The 15340-nt window shown below is 29.4% G+C and overlaps 1 protein-coding gene across 1 annotated transcript in view; it reads left to right on the top strand.

The window, feature by feature from the left end:
* Positions 1–64: 64 nt before the first annotated feature.
* Positions 65–15340, top strand: part of FG379_000664 (polyketide synthase) — a gene marked incomplete at both ends in the record, with an annotated part of 33600 nt that continues 18324 nt past the window's right edge. The window contains one exon of the mRNA XM_067326074.1: positions 65–15340. This exon is cut by the window's right edge and continues 18324 nt beyond it. Coding sequence (XP_067182460.1) covers positions 65–15340 — 15276 coding nt within the window.

Here is a 15340-nt window from a genome sequence, read left to right as displayed (position 1 = left end):
AACAAAGTTTATAAATGAAATAATTCAAACAGGGAATGTCGCTGGACCACTTAAAATCATTTCTATGAACTCCAATATAACAAAAGAATTGTATACGAATGCTATCTCGTTACCCGGTGAAATCATCAAATATTCTATCGAGCAAGAAAAGATTTCGGAACTAAAAGTTTTACTTATCTCACCAGTTTTTACCGATTTAATTATAGATCAATTAACAAAAAAAAGAACTCCTGGAAAGAGTGTTAAATTATTGATTTATGATGAAAAAACAAGAAAACCATCTCGTAAAGTTGGTAACTATTTGATAGAATATATTGACAATATTTATAATATGGATAAAGAACTATTTGATTTTGTTATTATTACTTCATCTATGTGTTATGGAAAATTAGAATTAATTTCATTGATGGAAAACATCAAAATAATATTAAAGAAACAAGGTTTAGTATTCCTTATTAATCCATTTGGAGAAGGGCCAACATCAAACATAATTAGACAACAATCGTGTAGTTATATTTCTAAGGTTATTGTTCCAATAAAATTTGAATTCATCGAAAAGATGGAGAATTATGTGAGTGAAGAATTCAAACTGATATTAAGTGATGAAAAAAAAACTGTTCAAATGTTTTACATAAATATTGATTACTGGGAGACAGAATTCATTAAACAAAGTAAGATTGATATGAAAAATTTCCAAGAAAACTATCATCTTATTATTTCTGATAGTAAAGATGATATTTCACTTATTGGTGCAATTGAAATATTAAAGCAAGCAGGTGCAAATAATGTGATACATGTAACATTGGACGAAAAGCTTGAAAATATTAACTTTAAATATACTTTCCATGTTAAAAAGGATAGCTTTTTTTCCAATCTAAAAGAAGAGCTAATTAAGCATAAAGTCAATAAATTATCTGGAATAACGTGTCTACCTTTTATCCGATTAAATGGTAAAGATATTTCTAAGATAGTTTGGGACATTCATGCGATTTCATTTTACTCAAGTACAAATCTGGAATACTTCCTTCTTTGCTCCTCAAAAAATGAAAATGATATTATTTTAGAAACGATTTGTAACTTTAGACAACAGATGGGTCTTCCAGGTCAACTGGCTATTTGGGATTATCTTAAGGAGGGCTTATCAACAATTAGTTATGGCTCATTTATTCAGGCATCAATTAGATTAGCAATAATAAATAATATAACTTATCTCAAAAGGAAAGTTAGAAATATTAGTTCAAATAAAAAAAATAATGGAAATAAAATATCGATTGATGACAACAAAATAGTTGAGATAATAAAAGATACAATACTAGAAATAACAGATATAGAAGTCAGTGAAAGAAGCGTCTCTCTTGTTAATCTAGGTTTAGATTCGTTATCTGCAGTTGAAATCAGAAATGGGATTTCAAATAAACTTGGAATAGATTTACCAATGACAACACTTTTTGACTATCCCACCATTGATTTACTACAAGAGTTTATTTCTGAACAATTGAATATAAGTAAAAATATGAGTGAAAAAACTAAGGATATTGATTGTGATAATTTCAAATTTATAGTATCAAATAAAACACCTTCATTAAAGAAGGTTTTATTTGAAAAAGGTGAACATGGAATAAAGAACAAAGTTTGCAGATTATCTGTAACAGGAATTGGATGTAGATTACCAGGAAGTGGTTATTCTCCAAATGATTTTTGGGACAAAACATTGATATCAATGAAATCATGGATAACTGAAATTCCGTTAAATAGGTTTGATATTGATGAATTTTATATTTCAAACAAAGAATTTAGAAATAACAATTATTCAACAAAGAACCTTTCTTATTCAAGACATGGTTCATTTATTGAAAATGTTGATTTATTCGATAATGACTACTTTGGTATTTCAACTTATGAATCATTTTCTATGGATCCACAACAAAGGTTAGTTTTAGAGACAACAGGCGATGCCTTAATTAGTTCAGGGTTTGATCCCAAGGATGTTTTAAATAAAAATATTGGTGTTTTTGTTGGTTGTTGTGGAACAGATTGGAATTATCTCTCAACAAAACTAGATATGAATGCGACATCATTTACTGCTACTGGTGCTGCGTCATCAATTATTTCAAATAGATTGTCCTTTGTTTATGGTCTTAAAGGACCTTCAATAACTGTTGATACGGCATGTTCATCCTCTTTGGTTGCAATAGATATTTCAAAAAAAGAAATAAGCAGTGGTAACATTGATACTGCAATAGTCGCAGGTGTTCAATTACTCTTATCACCACTTTATTATATTGTATTCTCAAAGGCAAATATGCTAAGTCCTACAGGAAAGTGTAAGACATTTGATAGATCAGCTGACGGTTTTGTTAGAGGTGAAGGTTGTATTGTTCTCATTGTAGAACATGAAAAATGTTCTGTTGGAAAAAAAGTATATGGGACAATTTGTGGAACTGCAGTTAATCAAGATGGGAAAAGTGCAAGTTTAACTGCACCGAATGGACCTTCCCAAAAGAAAGTAATTATTTCAGCAATTAAAGATGCTTTTGTCTCTTCAAGTGACATTTCATATATTGAAACACATGGCACTGGAACTCCACTTGGAGATCCAATAGAGTTTGGTGCAATCTCTGATATTTTTGGGAATAGAAAGAATAAATTGTATCTCGGTGCACTTAAACCCAACATAGGTCATTTGGAAGGTGCATCAGGGGTTGCTGGTTTGTTGAAAGCTATTTTAATAGTTAACAAAAAACAAATACCAGGAATTGTTTCTCTACAAAGTTTAAATGAGGGCTTGAAGTTAGGTATATCAGTGGAAAACATCAAATTACCTACAAATAATATTGAATTTGATTCCCATGAAAGCATTATCGCAGGAGTTTCATCTTTTGGTTTTGGAGGGACAAATTCACATATAGTACTAAAACCTTGTGAAAAAATAGACAACTGGAATTTAGAAAAGGTGAATTATAATAGGAAAAGTTTTCCTTGGATAGCTCCTGCTCATCCATTTATTGGTCCGAGGGTTTCTGGAATTGTTTCAAATGTTCATCCATCCATCTTTGGATTAATAATTGATGATCCAAAACAAAGTCCAGGTTTTGTTGAATTAAAGAGTGATATCACAAGATATTGCAGAACAATTGGTGAGTCCTTTTTCTCACATATTTCAGATCACAGAATTTGTGGGAGAATTTTTTTCCCAGGTTCTGGTTTTATTGAAACTATGATTGGTGGAATAGTGAATCATTCTATGCATAAGAGAATTAAAGTAAAAACAATTGAAATAAATAATTTAACTTTTATTAGACCACTAATTTTTCCAGATAATTTTGAATGTGATAATAGTGGATTGTTTATTTGTGATGTTTCTAAATCGATTGAAAGAGATAACATGTTTGATTTAACTATATCTTCATTTTTAGAAAAGGGAACAGGTGAAATGATTACCCATTCGACATCAAATATCGAAATAACGGAAAATGACTTTAATATGGATCAAAAACACAACACTCTTGACAATTTTAAGAAATGTAGTTACGATGATGTAAACCGTTTTTATTCCTTGTTAAATGAAACAGGATATAATTATTTAACAGGATACAGAACAATTAGTAAAATACATTTAAGTGACGAGGGTGTTTATGGGATACTTGAAATCAAATTAATAGACAATTTAAGGGGTTGTTTTCATTTGCATCCTGCACTTTTAGATGGCTGTTTTCAATTGGTCGCAATGTTTATAGATCCCTGCGATTTCGGTTCTTTCAAGCCATATGTGCCAGTTGGAATTGAAAATATTAAATTTATCCCAGAATACTCAAACAAAAAGTTTTCATTCCAGTACAATAATTTTGCAGCCGAATTTAGTCCTACCAATTCAATAAACAAACTCTTTGTTTTTATAGATAAAAAAAGTGTATATCTCGAGTCAAAAGACTTAACAGCCAATTTAAAAATTTTCATTGAAGATAAGAAGACTGAACAAGGATTAAGGACAATTATGGAAATAAACAAACTAAGATTAAAACTATTAAATAGATTCACTGAACCAAGGAAATTACCTATAAATCAAAATTATTCATGGATACCGGAATATAAAATAATAAAAGATGATAATGAAATATTTGATGAAAAAGAATTAAAATTATGTTTTGTTTCATCAAATAGTGAAAGGGAGATATTTGAACCATTTGAATACTTTAATTCAGAAGAATTACCACAATTGATTGAGAAAAAAGAAATTTTCAATTCAAATACAATACCGGTTTACTTTACTGATATAAATGAAAACAACTCGTTCCGTGAGCTATTATCAATACAAAAGTTGCTACAAGAATTAGTTAAAGTAAATAAAAAGGATGTAAAAATGTATTTGATATTTATCACTATTGGAGCCAGTAGATCTTATGGAAATTCAACTTTTTCACCACATTTCCATTCGTCCATTCTTGGATATTTGAAATCAGCAAGGAACGAATTTTATAACTTGGGAAATATTCAATTAATATTGATTGATTTTAACAGTAAATTAAGGCCAATAATCAAAAATAACAATATTTTTTACAAAGAAATTCTTTACATATATAAATGTGTAGCTGAAAAAAAGTGGTTAGAAAAGGAATTTCAATTATTAGAAGATAATAACAAATATAAAATAACAACAATTAAGGTAAAAAATGCTGAAAGGAGTTTCAATAATTATTTCTCGTTGGGTTTAACTAAAATGGGTTCAGTTTCAAATATTTCGGGAAAATTGCAAGGATATAGAAATCCCCCATCCACCGGTGAAGTTGAAGTGAGAGTACGCTCTGTTGGATTAAACTTCAGAGATGTTTTGAATATTATGGGACTCTATCCAGGGGACCCTGGTAAACCTGGAAGTGATTTTTCTGGAACAATAGTATCAGTGGGGCCAAATGTGAATAATTTGGAGGTTGGGGATGATGTTTTCGGAATTTCTCAGGGTTGTATTGAAAGTTACCATACAACAAATGCCTTGCTTGTCACAAAAAAACCACCTTCAATTAGCTTCGAAGAAGCTGCTTCTATACCGACAATTTTTTCAACAGTTAAAGTATCCTTAGAGGAATATTCAAAATTAAGGAAAGGGGAAATAGTCTTAATTCATGCAGGTTCTGGTGGAGTCGGATTAGCAGCAATTCAATACTGTTTAAGAATTGGTGCAAAAGTTATAGCGACTGTTGGGAATAAGTCAAAAGAAAATTATTTGAGATCACTGGGAATCAAGTACATTTCAAATAGTAGAAACTCGAATGAATTTTTTAAAGATATGAATAGGTTTATAAAAATACTTAAGGTAGATGGCGTAGATGTTGTCATAAATAGTTTGGTAGGCAAATTTATTTCAATTTCTATGAATTTCTTGAAAAAAAATGGTATTTTTATTGAACTTGGGAAAAGAGAATTATTGTCGCAAGAACAAATTAATGAGATAAGAAATGATATAAGGTATTACCCAATAGGAATTGATAGTATGATTAAAAATGATTTAAATTGGTTCCAAAATATAATTACAGAAATTAGAAAGGAGATACTCGAAGGAAAAATAGTTCCAATTCCAACAAAAGCTTTTAGCATTCAAGATGAAACCGGAATAGTAGATGCATTTAGGTATTTACAACATGCAAAACACATTGGGAAAGTTATTTTATCTAACCCAAGTACAATAAAGTCATTAAACGGTGATTCATTCATAATAACTGGTGGATTAGGCTCTATTGGACTGTTAATAGCAAATTGGTTAGTTGAAGAGGGCATAAAAAATATAATTCTAGTTACCAGAGATTCAAGAAAGAGTGATTCAATGTTAGATAAGTTAATATTAATGAATGAAAGGAAGAAAATTAACTTAGAAATATTTGAATGTGATATTTCAAACTTAAATTCTGTATATAATATGTTTGATAAACTGAATCATCATCAAATTTCTGGGATAATTCATGCCGCAGGTATTCTTTCAGATGGTAGTATAATTAACCAAACAGAGGAAACATTGATGAGTGTTTTTAAACCAAAGGCAATTGGTGCATGGAACCTCCACCTAATATCAATTTCAAAACTGAAACAAATACCTATTTTTGTTTCATTTTCTTCAATATCAACCTTATTAGGAAATATAAAACAAACAAATTACTCTGCTGCAAACAGTAGTATTGATTACCTTTCAGAGTTGCGTTCTGGTATTGGTCTTAAGTCATTTACAATTCAATGGGGGCCTTGGGAAAATCAAGGAATGGCAAAAAACAATATTAATAATAAAATACTAGAATCTATGGGTATATATTCAATTTCAATAGATCTTGGTTTGATTTCTATAGGTGGAATTATTTCTCAATATTTAAATGGTAATATTTCGACATTTATCGTTCAGCCAGTTGAATTATCACTAGTAAAAAATAATCCATTTACACAGGTTTTTAGTGATGTTAACGACGATAGCTTAAAAGCTGAAACTAAGGAAGACATATTATCGCTAGAAAGGGATCAAATATTCAGTTATGTCAATGATAATATTAAGAAATCAATTTCTGAGGCAATAGGAATTGATTTGGATTCCATGGATCCTAACTTCCCACTGATAGATATGGGAGTTGATTCATTAACTGCAGTCGAATTAAGGAATGTATTAGCTTCAAAATTTGAAATAAATCTCCCACCAACAATAATAATAGATTACCCTACAATAAATGAGTTAAGTTCATTCATTGAAAAAACAATTCTTGGAAATATCGGAAATATAGATAGGGAAAAAGGACATTTAGATAGAATTACACCTGATAATTATAATGAAAGCATATTTGTTATTGGATTAGGAATTAGAGTCCCAGGAAATGCAAGTTCCATTAATAAGTTTTGGAGCAATATGGTAAGCATGGTAGATTGTGTTAGTGAAATGCCTTATGAAAGGTGGGACGTTGATAAAATGTTTGGAAATTCTAAGGATAATGAACCCAGTTACTATACAAGGAAAGGTGGTTTTATTTCTATAGCAGACATTTTTAATTACTCTAAATATAATATTTCAAGAGAAGAAGCCACTTACATGGATCCAAATCAAAGGTTAGCTCTTGAGACTTGTTATTCTGCATTGGCTGATGCAAAAATTGATACTAAGAATATAATTAATACAGATGTTGGAGTATTTGTAGGTATGTGTAATGATGATTGGACAATTTTATCTTCTAAAAGAGAGTTTTTCAATGCTTTTTCTGGTACAGGAAGTGCCAAGTCAATAATATCAAATCGAATTTCATTTACTTTGGGAGTAAAGGGACCTTCTGTGACAATTGACGCAGCGTGTGCCTCTTCTTTAATTGCAATTGATCAGGCAGTAAAATCAATATCTATAGGTGAAAGTACCATTGCAATTGGATTAGGAGTACAACTGAACCTATATTGTAACAATTTCATAATATTTTCAAAATCTAAAATGCTTTCATATAACTCAGTTTGCAGGAGTTTTGATAAAGATGCAGATGGTTTTGTCAGAGGTGAAGGTTGTGGGGCTGTGGTTTTATCATCGAAAAACATGAATAAAGGGAGGTGTTGGGGGAGAATATTAGGTTCTTCAACAAATCATAGCGGAAAATCAATATCTTTGACTGCACCAAATGGTGTTGCTCAACAAAAAGTTCTTCTTGATTCATTAAACTCTGCAAGAAATAGTACAAAAAATTATTCTTTAAAACCATCATATATTGAATGCCATGGAACAGGTACAATACTTGGTGATGCAGTCGAGTTTTCAGCAATTAAGGAAGTATATAAAAATGAATTTAAAACAAGAAATAATTGTGACTTACTAATTTTAAGTACAATAAAACCACAAATTGGACATTTGGAAGGTGCTGCCGGTGTTGTAGGTTTCATTAGACTGTTAACCATTCTGTCTTTTGGTGCAGTACCTTCTTTGATGAATTTTAAAAAGATAAACCCACATATACAGACAGATGACTTCAACTTTGTTTTTCCCGAAAATTCAACTTGGAAAATAAGCAATAATAATTTAATAGGAGGAGTATCCTCCTTTGGATTTGGTGGTTCGAATTGTCATATTATTGCTAGGGGTTTTGAGAAGGAAAATCCATTGAAGTGCACAAATCGAGAGAAAATAATTTTTATGTTCACTGGACAAGCCTCTCAATACGAATATATGGGAAGAGATCTTTATTGTAATAATAAAGTTTTCAAGGAATGCATAGATCTCTGCTCAGATTTAACCACTAAATATCTTGAAACTCCACTAAAGGATTTCATGTTTAATAGCCAAAATACAAAAAAAATAGATATCTACGTTGAAATTTATCAACAACTTTCAATAGTTTCAATTGAATACGGAATTGCAATGGTATTGAGGAGTGAAGGAATAGAACCAAATATTTTATTTGGTCATTCGCTTGGTGAGTACTCAGTAGCCGTTGTCGGAGGAATAATGTCAATAGAAACTGCTTTGGAAATAATATACCATAGGGGAATATTGATATCAAAACAGAAAGAAAATAATGGAATAATGGTTGCAGTGAGACGTACATACGAAGAAGTTAATTCCAAAATAATTGAATTTGAACACAAACTATCGAAAGAAGAAGTTTTGAAAGTAGATATAGGACTAGTAAACGGACCGAGAAATTGTGTAATCAGTGGAGAAAAGTCTCAGGTTGAAAAAATTTTAGAATTATTGGATTCCAGTAACAATTGTAAAGTTATTCCCCTATCTCAAGGATTCCATTCAAGATTATTACTTGAAACGAGTAAAAGCTTAGAAAAAATGTTCATGAATAAGCCTTTTAATAAACAAAATGATAATATTGTGATTTTTTCATCTATTTTAGGGTCAAAAGTGAGTAACGAGCTCTCAAATATTGAATATTGGTCTGAACAGTTGATAAAAACCGTCAAATTTCATCCAATGATCATAAATTTAGAAAAATATCTTATAGAAAATGATTTTAAAATAGCAAGTATAATAGAAGTTGGGCCAACTCCATTACTTGTACCATTGGTAAAATCATCTTCAAGATCGATCATTAAGAATGCTAATTTCATGTATCTAATGGATAAAAATGAAAAAATAAATGTTGATGAAGTTATTTTTAAGTTAAAAAGACAAATTTTTGGCGATAGATATTCTTTTGCGACAAAAAATTCATTAGAACTCCTGAAAAGCGACTTACATTTCCCATGGAGTGAAATGATGCATCCATTCTTACTAAGGAGAGTTGTTTCACCACTCTTAGAGGAAACTAATAGTGAAAAGAAGGAGTTTTCCTATTTAACACCTCAAACAGATAATATAATTAACTTTTTTGGGGGTTATTCAAGAAACGGTTTGAGTATTATGCCTGAAATGGCACTATTTGAGGTTATATTTGCTGCATTGAACGATATAAAATATCAATTAAAAATGACCTCAAAAGATAAGAAGGCGATTAAATATGAAAATAATAAATTAAATCTGAGTGAAATTAAAATATTTTCCCCATGGGAATTTTCAGGATACACTGATGTAGAAAGAAACATGTTGAAAACGACAATTGATATACATAAAAGAATTAAAATATCATCATATAAAAGCGAAAGTAAGCAAATGATTAAAAAAAATGAAAAAATTCATATCACTGCAAATATCAATTTTGATGAAATAATTGAGCCAGAAAATACTAATCCGATAATTTCAAATTGGGAATCAAATGAAGATGATATTTTCTTTTTACTTGAAAATGAGATTTATGACAAGCTTAAATTAAGGAAGTATAATCTTGATGATTCTTATAAATCAATAAAAAAAATAAAATTATTCGGAAATAATTCTTTGACAATTTTAAATTTAAATGTTTCAGCTTTTCCCATTGATATTGAACCCTCAGGTAACAATATGGGTCTGTTTTATTCAATTGATAGATATATGAAAATTCATCCAAAAATCATTGAGTCTTGTATTCATTCAATTGTGTTAACAGCGAATTTTAATAAAATTATAGATCATGATTCAATGTATATACCAACTGAAATCGATTCTATTAGTATTTCAGAGTTTAATTACACGGATCAAATACTAATGTATATAGTAGTTGGAAGCAATAATAAGAAAGACTGTATTTCCGCGAATGTACTATTTTATAGCTGTAATGACCTAAAGAATTCAGTAGTTGAGATAAAAAATATGTGTTTAAGTAAATTCAAAGATATAGAAAGTATTTCATCACAGCAAAGTATTTGTGAAAATAATATTATACTTCGAGAAAGTTGGGAGCTTAGTGTAAATCATGAGAAAAATGATGGATATGACAAAATATTGGTCTATTTTGCTCCAGAAGTATATAATGTTTTAATTAACATCTATCCAGAGGTTTATTTAGTATCAGGTATATCAGAGTTAAAGAAATATTTGTTTAGCCTGTCTAATTTGAAAATATTAATAATAAATCATTTCCCAGCAAATAATATAGATAAAAAAATAGAAACAAACGAGATTAATTTAATCGAAGAAATTATTTCTTTAGAAATGAAGGCAAAGAATTCTAATTTTATCACATGGTGGATATTTACTTCCGACGCAATTAATTTTGAAAATAAAACCGTAAATATAAAAACTCGTTTTATTTGGGATTATTTAAAAGGATTAATAGGAAAAGGTGAGAAATACATTTATCTAACAGACTTGGATGATATTAACCATATTGACTTTATTTTAAATAATCAAAAGGATAACGAGTGCTGTCTTAGAAACGGGAAACTCTACTACAGCGATTTAATTATCGATAAAATGGATAATTACAATGTCTTTGATTTGAGAAATTATGAAAGTGGTGTTAACTTAACTAATAATAATGTTTGTGTGGTTATTGAACATATATTTAATCAATACTCATCTTATTGTGGCAAAATAATTCACTCAGATAAAAAATCAGATATTTTAGGTTTATATGCTTTTATACCAAATTTGAATATTAATAAGGGTGATAAATTATTTACTGGAGATGTAATTATAGTAGAAATTGAAAAGTTGTTCATTATCGACATTCATAAAACAAGTTTTTATTTGGGTTTGAATGATATAATCTATTTACCAGCAATTCAATACGCCATTGAAAACATTCCGTTGAAGATATATAATAAAATAGTCATTCAGATAGGTCAGGTTAAGAACCAAGATATTGCAGGGAATTTATGTTTCAGTATGGCAGCAAATATTTTTAAAATGAAATTACCGAGTAAACAAACTGAAATCTTCGTTATTGGAAATATTAAAAAGAATGTCTCTAATTTGGTTTTATCACTTGGTTGTAAGATTTCACTCCGTGAATCACTAATTCCTGACTGTATAATTGAAATAGGTAACTGCGAGAGTAAAATAATTAGTGGAGAATTTAACATTCCTAGATATAAAATTTATTCTTGTGAACAAAACAAAGAGTATAAGAACATATTAAATGAACAATATTTTAAAGGTAACCATAATAATGAACTTAATATTGAATTTATAACTCCAAATGTCAATAAAGAAAGTGGAAAAATGATTTATAATAAATCTAGCATTGTAATATTGACAGGAAAATTTGATTTAAGAATAATTCCTATTATTAATTGTTTAGTTTCAATAGGATTCAGCAACTTGGTTTTAATTCGTTATGTCGGCGACCATGAAATTCCGAAGAAACTTTTTGAAATAGAAAAAAATATTAAAATATATGATTATTATTCACAAGACAAGGTATCCCTGCTAAATTGTGTTGACAGAATTTTAGTTGAGCATAAAAATGTGCAAATAGAAGGTTATATTCATTTAGATGAACCAATAAAAACCTCATCCAAGAAGCTAGTTTGGAATATGAACGAAATAATGTCTTACCTAGGCATTAACCCAAGATTTTTCATTGTAATTTTATTTTCAGTAAGTATAATTAAAAACAAAGACAATGGTTACTCCAAGATAATATTTGAGAAAATATCATTAAGGAGGGAAATGTTGGACTTACCATCATTGACATTATCCTTCATCGAAGACAACTTTTTTCCATGGATAAAAGATGGTTGTCTCGTTTTTAGTGCTCACATAAAGGATAAGTTGGCTACGTACAAATTGTTTAGTGACTTAGTCGACGGAAAATGGAATGGTTCGATGATGAATATGTGTATTGACGAAAGTACATTGAAAACAGAGTATGAAAAAGAAAATGATCAATCTGTTAATAACTTTATTAGCAAAATAAAAAACCACTTAACTCAAGTTAAAGCAAAAAGAAGTAACAAACGAACTGTTTTAAGTGAAATAAACTCTGATAAGAGAAGAGAATGGCTTCAAAAAATTGTTATTAATTCTATAGATTCATTACTCCCTAGAAAAGTAGATTATTCACTAAATGATTCTCTTTTTGATATTGGGATAACTTCTTTAAGTGGAATTGAAGTGGTAAATAAAATATCACTTGAATTGGATGTTGAAATACCCAAAACAACGATATTTGACTACAGTTCGGTAAATTCGATTGTAGATTATTTATATGAAACATTTTCATCGATAGAAAATACTGATATTGATATTGGATTCTATGATAAAGAAAATAGTGAGAAAGAAGGTTATATATTTAAGTTGGAAAAATATTTCAAAAATTTAGGGTTTAATAATATAACTAACATTACTAAATTTAATGAATCACAAAGAATGTGCATAGTTGGGTTGGGTGGTAATTTTCCAATGTCAAACAACTCTGTTGGAATATTCTGGAATCTTCTTGAGACGAATAGTGACTTTATTATTGAATCACCTTGGCATAGATTTAGTTGGGGTGATTCATTAGATGAAAATGGGATTTTGCCAGGAAAGAGTTATTGTAACAAAGGGGCATTTATAGAAAATATACATTTGTTTGATAGTTCACTATTTAAAATAAATGAGTACGAGATTTTTCAAATGGACCCTCAGCAAAGATTAATGATTGAGGTTTGTTACAATGCACTCCATGTTGCAGGTTTTGTAAATAAAAATTGCCAAACCAATTTAAATTTAGGCGTTTTCATTGGCAGTAGTTCAAGTGACTGGGTATACAAACTATCAGATCTAAATTTGATAAATGCATATACTGGTACAGGGCAGTCTTCGTCAATTATTTCAAACAGGATTTCTTATTTGTTCGGCCTTACTGGTCCATCTTTAACTATAGATACTGCATGTTCCTCTTCACTTGTATCTTTAAATATTGCAATACAGAACATCAGAAAGGGTGAATGCTCAGGCGCAATAATTGGAGGAACACAAATCATATTAGATAAAACGACTTTCGTTGTTTTTTCAAAGTCAATGATGCTTTCAAAGGATGGAAGATGTAAGTCATTTGATTCATCTGCAGATGGTTTTGGTATTGGAGAGGGTGTTGCAGCAATTGTTATACTTCCACAAGGTGAATGTTTAAAACAAAATAAAAGGGTTCTTGGTTATGTTTCCGGTTCTGCTGTAAATCAAGACGGAAGATCAGTATCTCTCACAGCACCAAGCAAAATCTCTCAGGAAAGATGTATAATAAATGCACTGTCAAGCCAAGATAATATTTGTCCATCTTTAGTTTCAATTATTGAAGCACACGGTACTGGCACATTGATTGGAGACTCAATAGAGGCATCTGCTTTATACGATTCATATTGTTCTGTTAATCGAAATAATCCCCTGTTTGTAAGCAGTGGAAAGTCTAGTTTCGGACACCCATTTGCAGCTTCGGGTATTATTGGTTTAATTAAACTTTTATTAAGCTTGCACAAATCCATGGTTATTGGTAATAACAATTTGAACAAACTAAACCCAGAAATAAACTATGAAAAAAGTGAAATCCAGTTCCCAAGAAAAAATGTTCAAATAAATTGTGATCATGATGTTCTTTATGGTGGAGTCTCTTCTTTTGGTTTTGGAGGTACGAATTCACATGCAATAATTGGTGTTGAAAAGAACAATTTTGATATATTTAAGTATATATATGATAATCAATTCAAGAATTTTAGGAGAAAGCCTTACCATTGGAAAAATAATATGATTATTAATAGAAGTGATTTCAGATTAGATAACGTATTTGTAAAAGTTTCGGATGAAAAAATTGAAAAGAGTAGTTATTCGATTATAATTGAGGAAATAGTTCCAACAGCTGAGAATATCTCAAGAAAGTTTATTTCATTTGCAAATGAATTTGAAATTAATACTGGAACTGGAGTTGAAATGTCAGAAATGAATTATTATGGTATAACAACAGAACATAAATATTTCTTGATTTTGTCCAAGACAGAAAAGATTAATAACAAATATAATTTGTCGGTATGGTCCGTTGAAACAAAATATCTAAACAACAAAGAAATATACCTTGGGTTTTCTGTCCCTGGTGTTAAGCTAATTTCAGATTGTACCATTAAATATATCACAGTAAATAATGAATTAAATAGTGACTCATTAAAATATTTTGATTCAACAATAAATAATTTAACTATTAATTTTAGATATCAAGACAACAATATAATTATGGAAAAGTTTATTGTTGATCTTTCAAATAATATTGAAGAACAGATATTCAACAAAACAAATGAAATTGTTGATAATTACAAATATAAAATAAATAACATAAGATCCTTCATAAATGATTTCAGATTCTTAAATAATAAGAAAATAGAAATTGTTTTATTTTTAAATAAGAACAGTATTAATTATCAACATTCAACCTTATTTCTGTTTAAGTATTCACAAGAATTTTGTAATGACAAGTTGTATGGTATAAGAGATAATTGGAAAGTATTTATTTCAATCAACTACTTTAATATTAATTTAGAGCGTTTATCCACTTTATATCCTTTATTGTGTGGAAATTATTGTTCGTTTACTGAAGAATTATTCAATTATTCGGGAAGTCAAGGAAAAGTCGAATATAATCAGATAGAAATTTTACCTCATTCTATCTACCCAATTAATACAAAAAATGGGATATTATTTGGTTTCTCTGGAAAAGTAGTCACTGTGTTAGATGAAAGAAGTAACTTAACTACTGGTGATAGTGTTTGTGGTATATCAAACAATATATCAAGAGCTTTGATTATGACCAATAAATGTTCATTGACTAATAAGCCTCCTGATATTTCATACGAAGAGGCATCTTTACTCACAATAGTCAAACCCATCTTAAAAAGCATTCTTAATATATTATCTGCATTGCCACTTAATGATTATATTATCATCAATCTAAAATTAAACAGCTTTTTTCTTGGAATAGTATATTATTTGCTCGAAATAAAAGCAAGAATGATCGTTTTCACAAGAGAAGATACTGTTGAAAGGTATTTACTTACTATTGGT

This window comes from Cryptosporidium bovis, assembly GCF_009768925.1.
Source record: "Cryptosporidium bovis isolate 45015 chromosome Unknown contig_14, whole genome shotgun sequence".
Taxonomy (NCBI): domain Eukaryota; phylum Apicomplexa; class Conoidasida; order Eucoccidiorida; family Cryptosporidiidae; genus Cryptosporidium; species Cryptosporidium bovis.
Note: the sequence above shows the minus strand (reverse complement) of the source record. Positions and strands in the feature narration are given on the sequence as shown.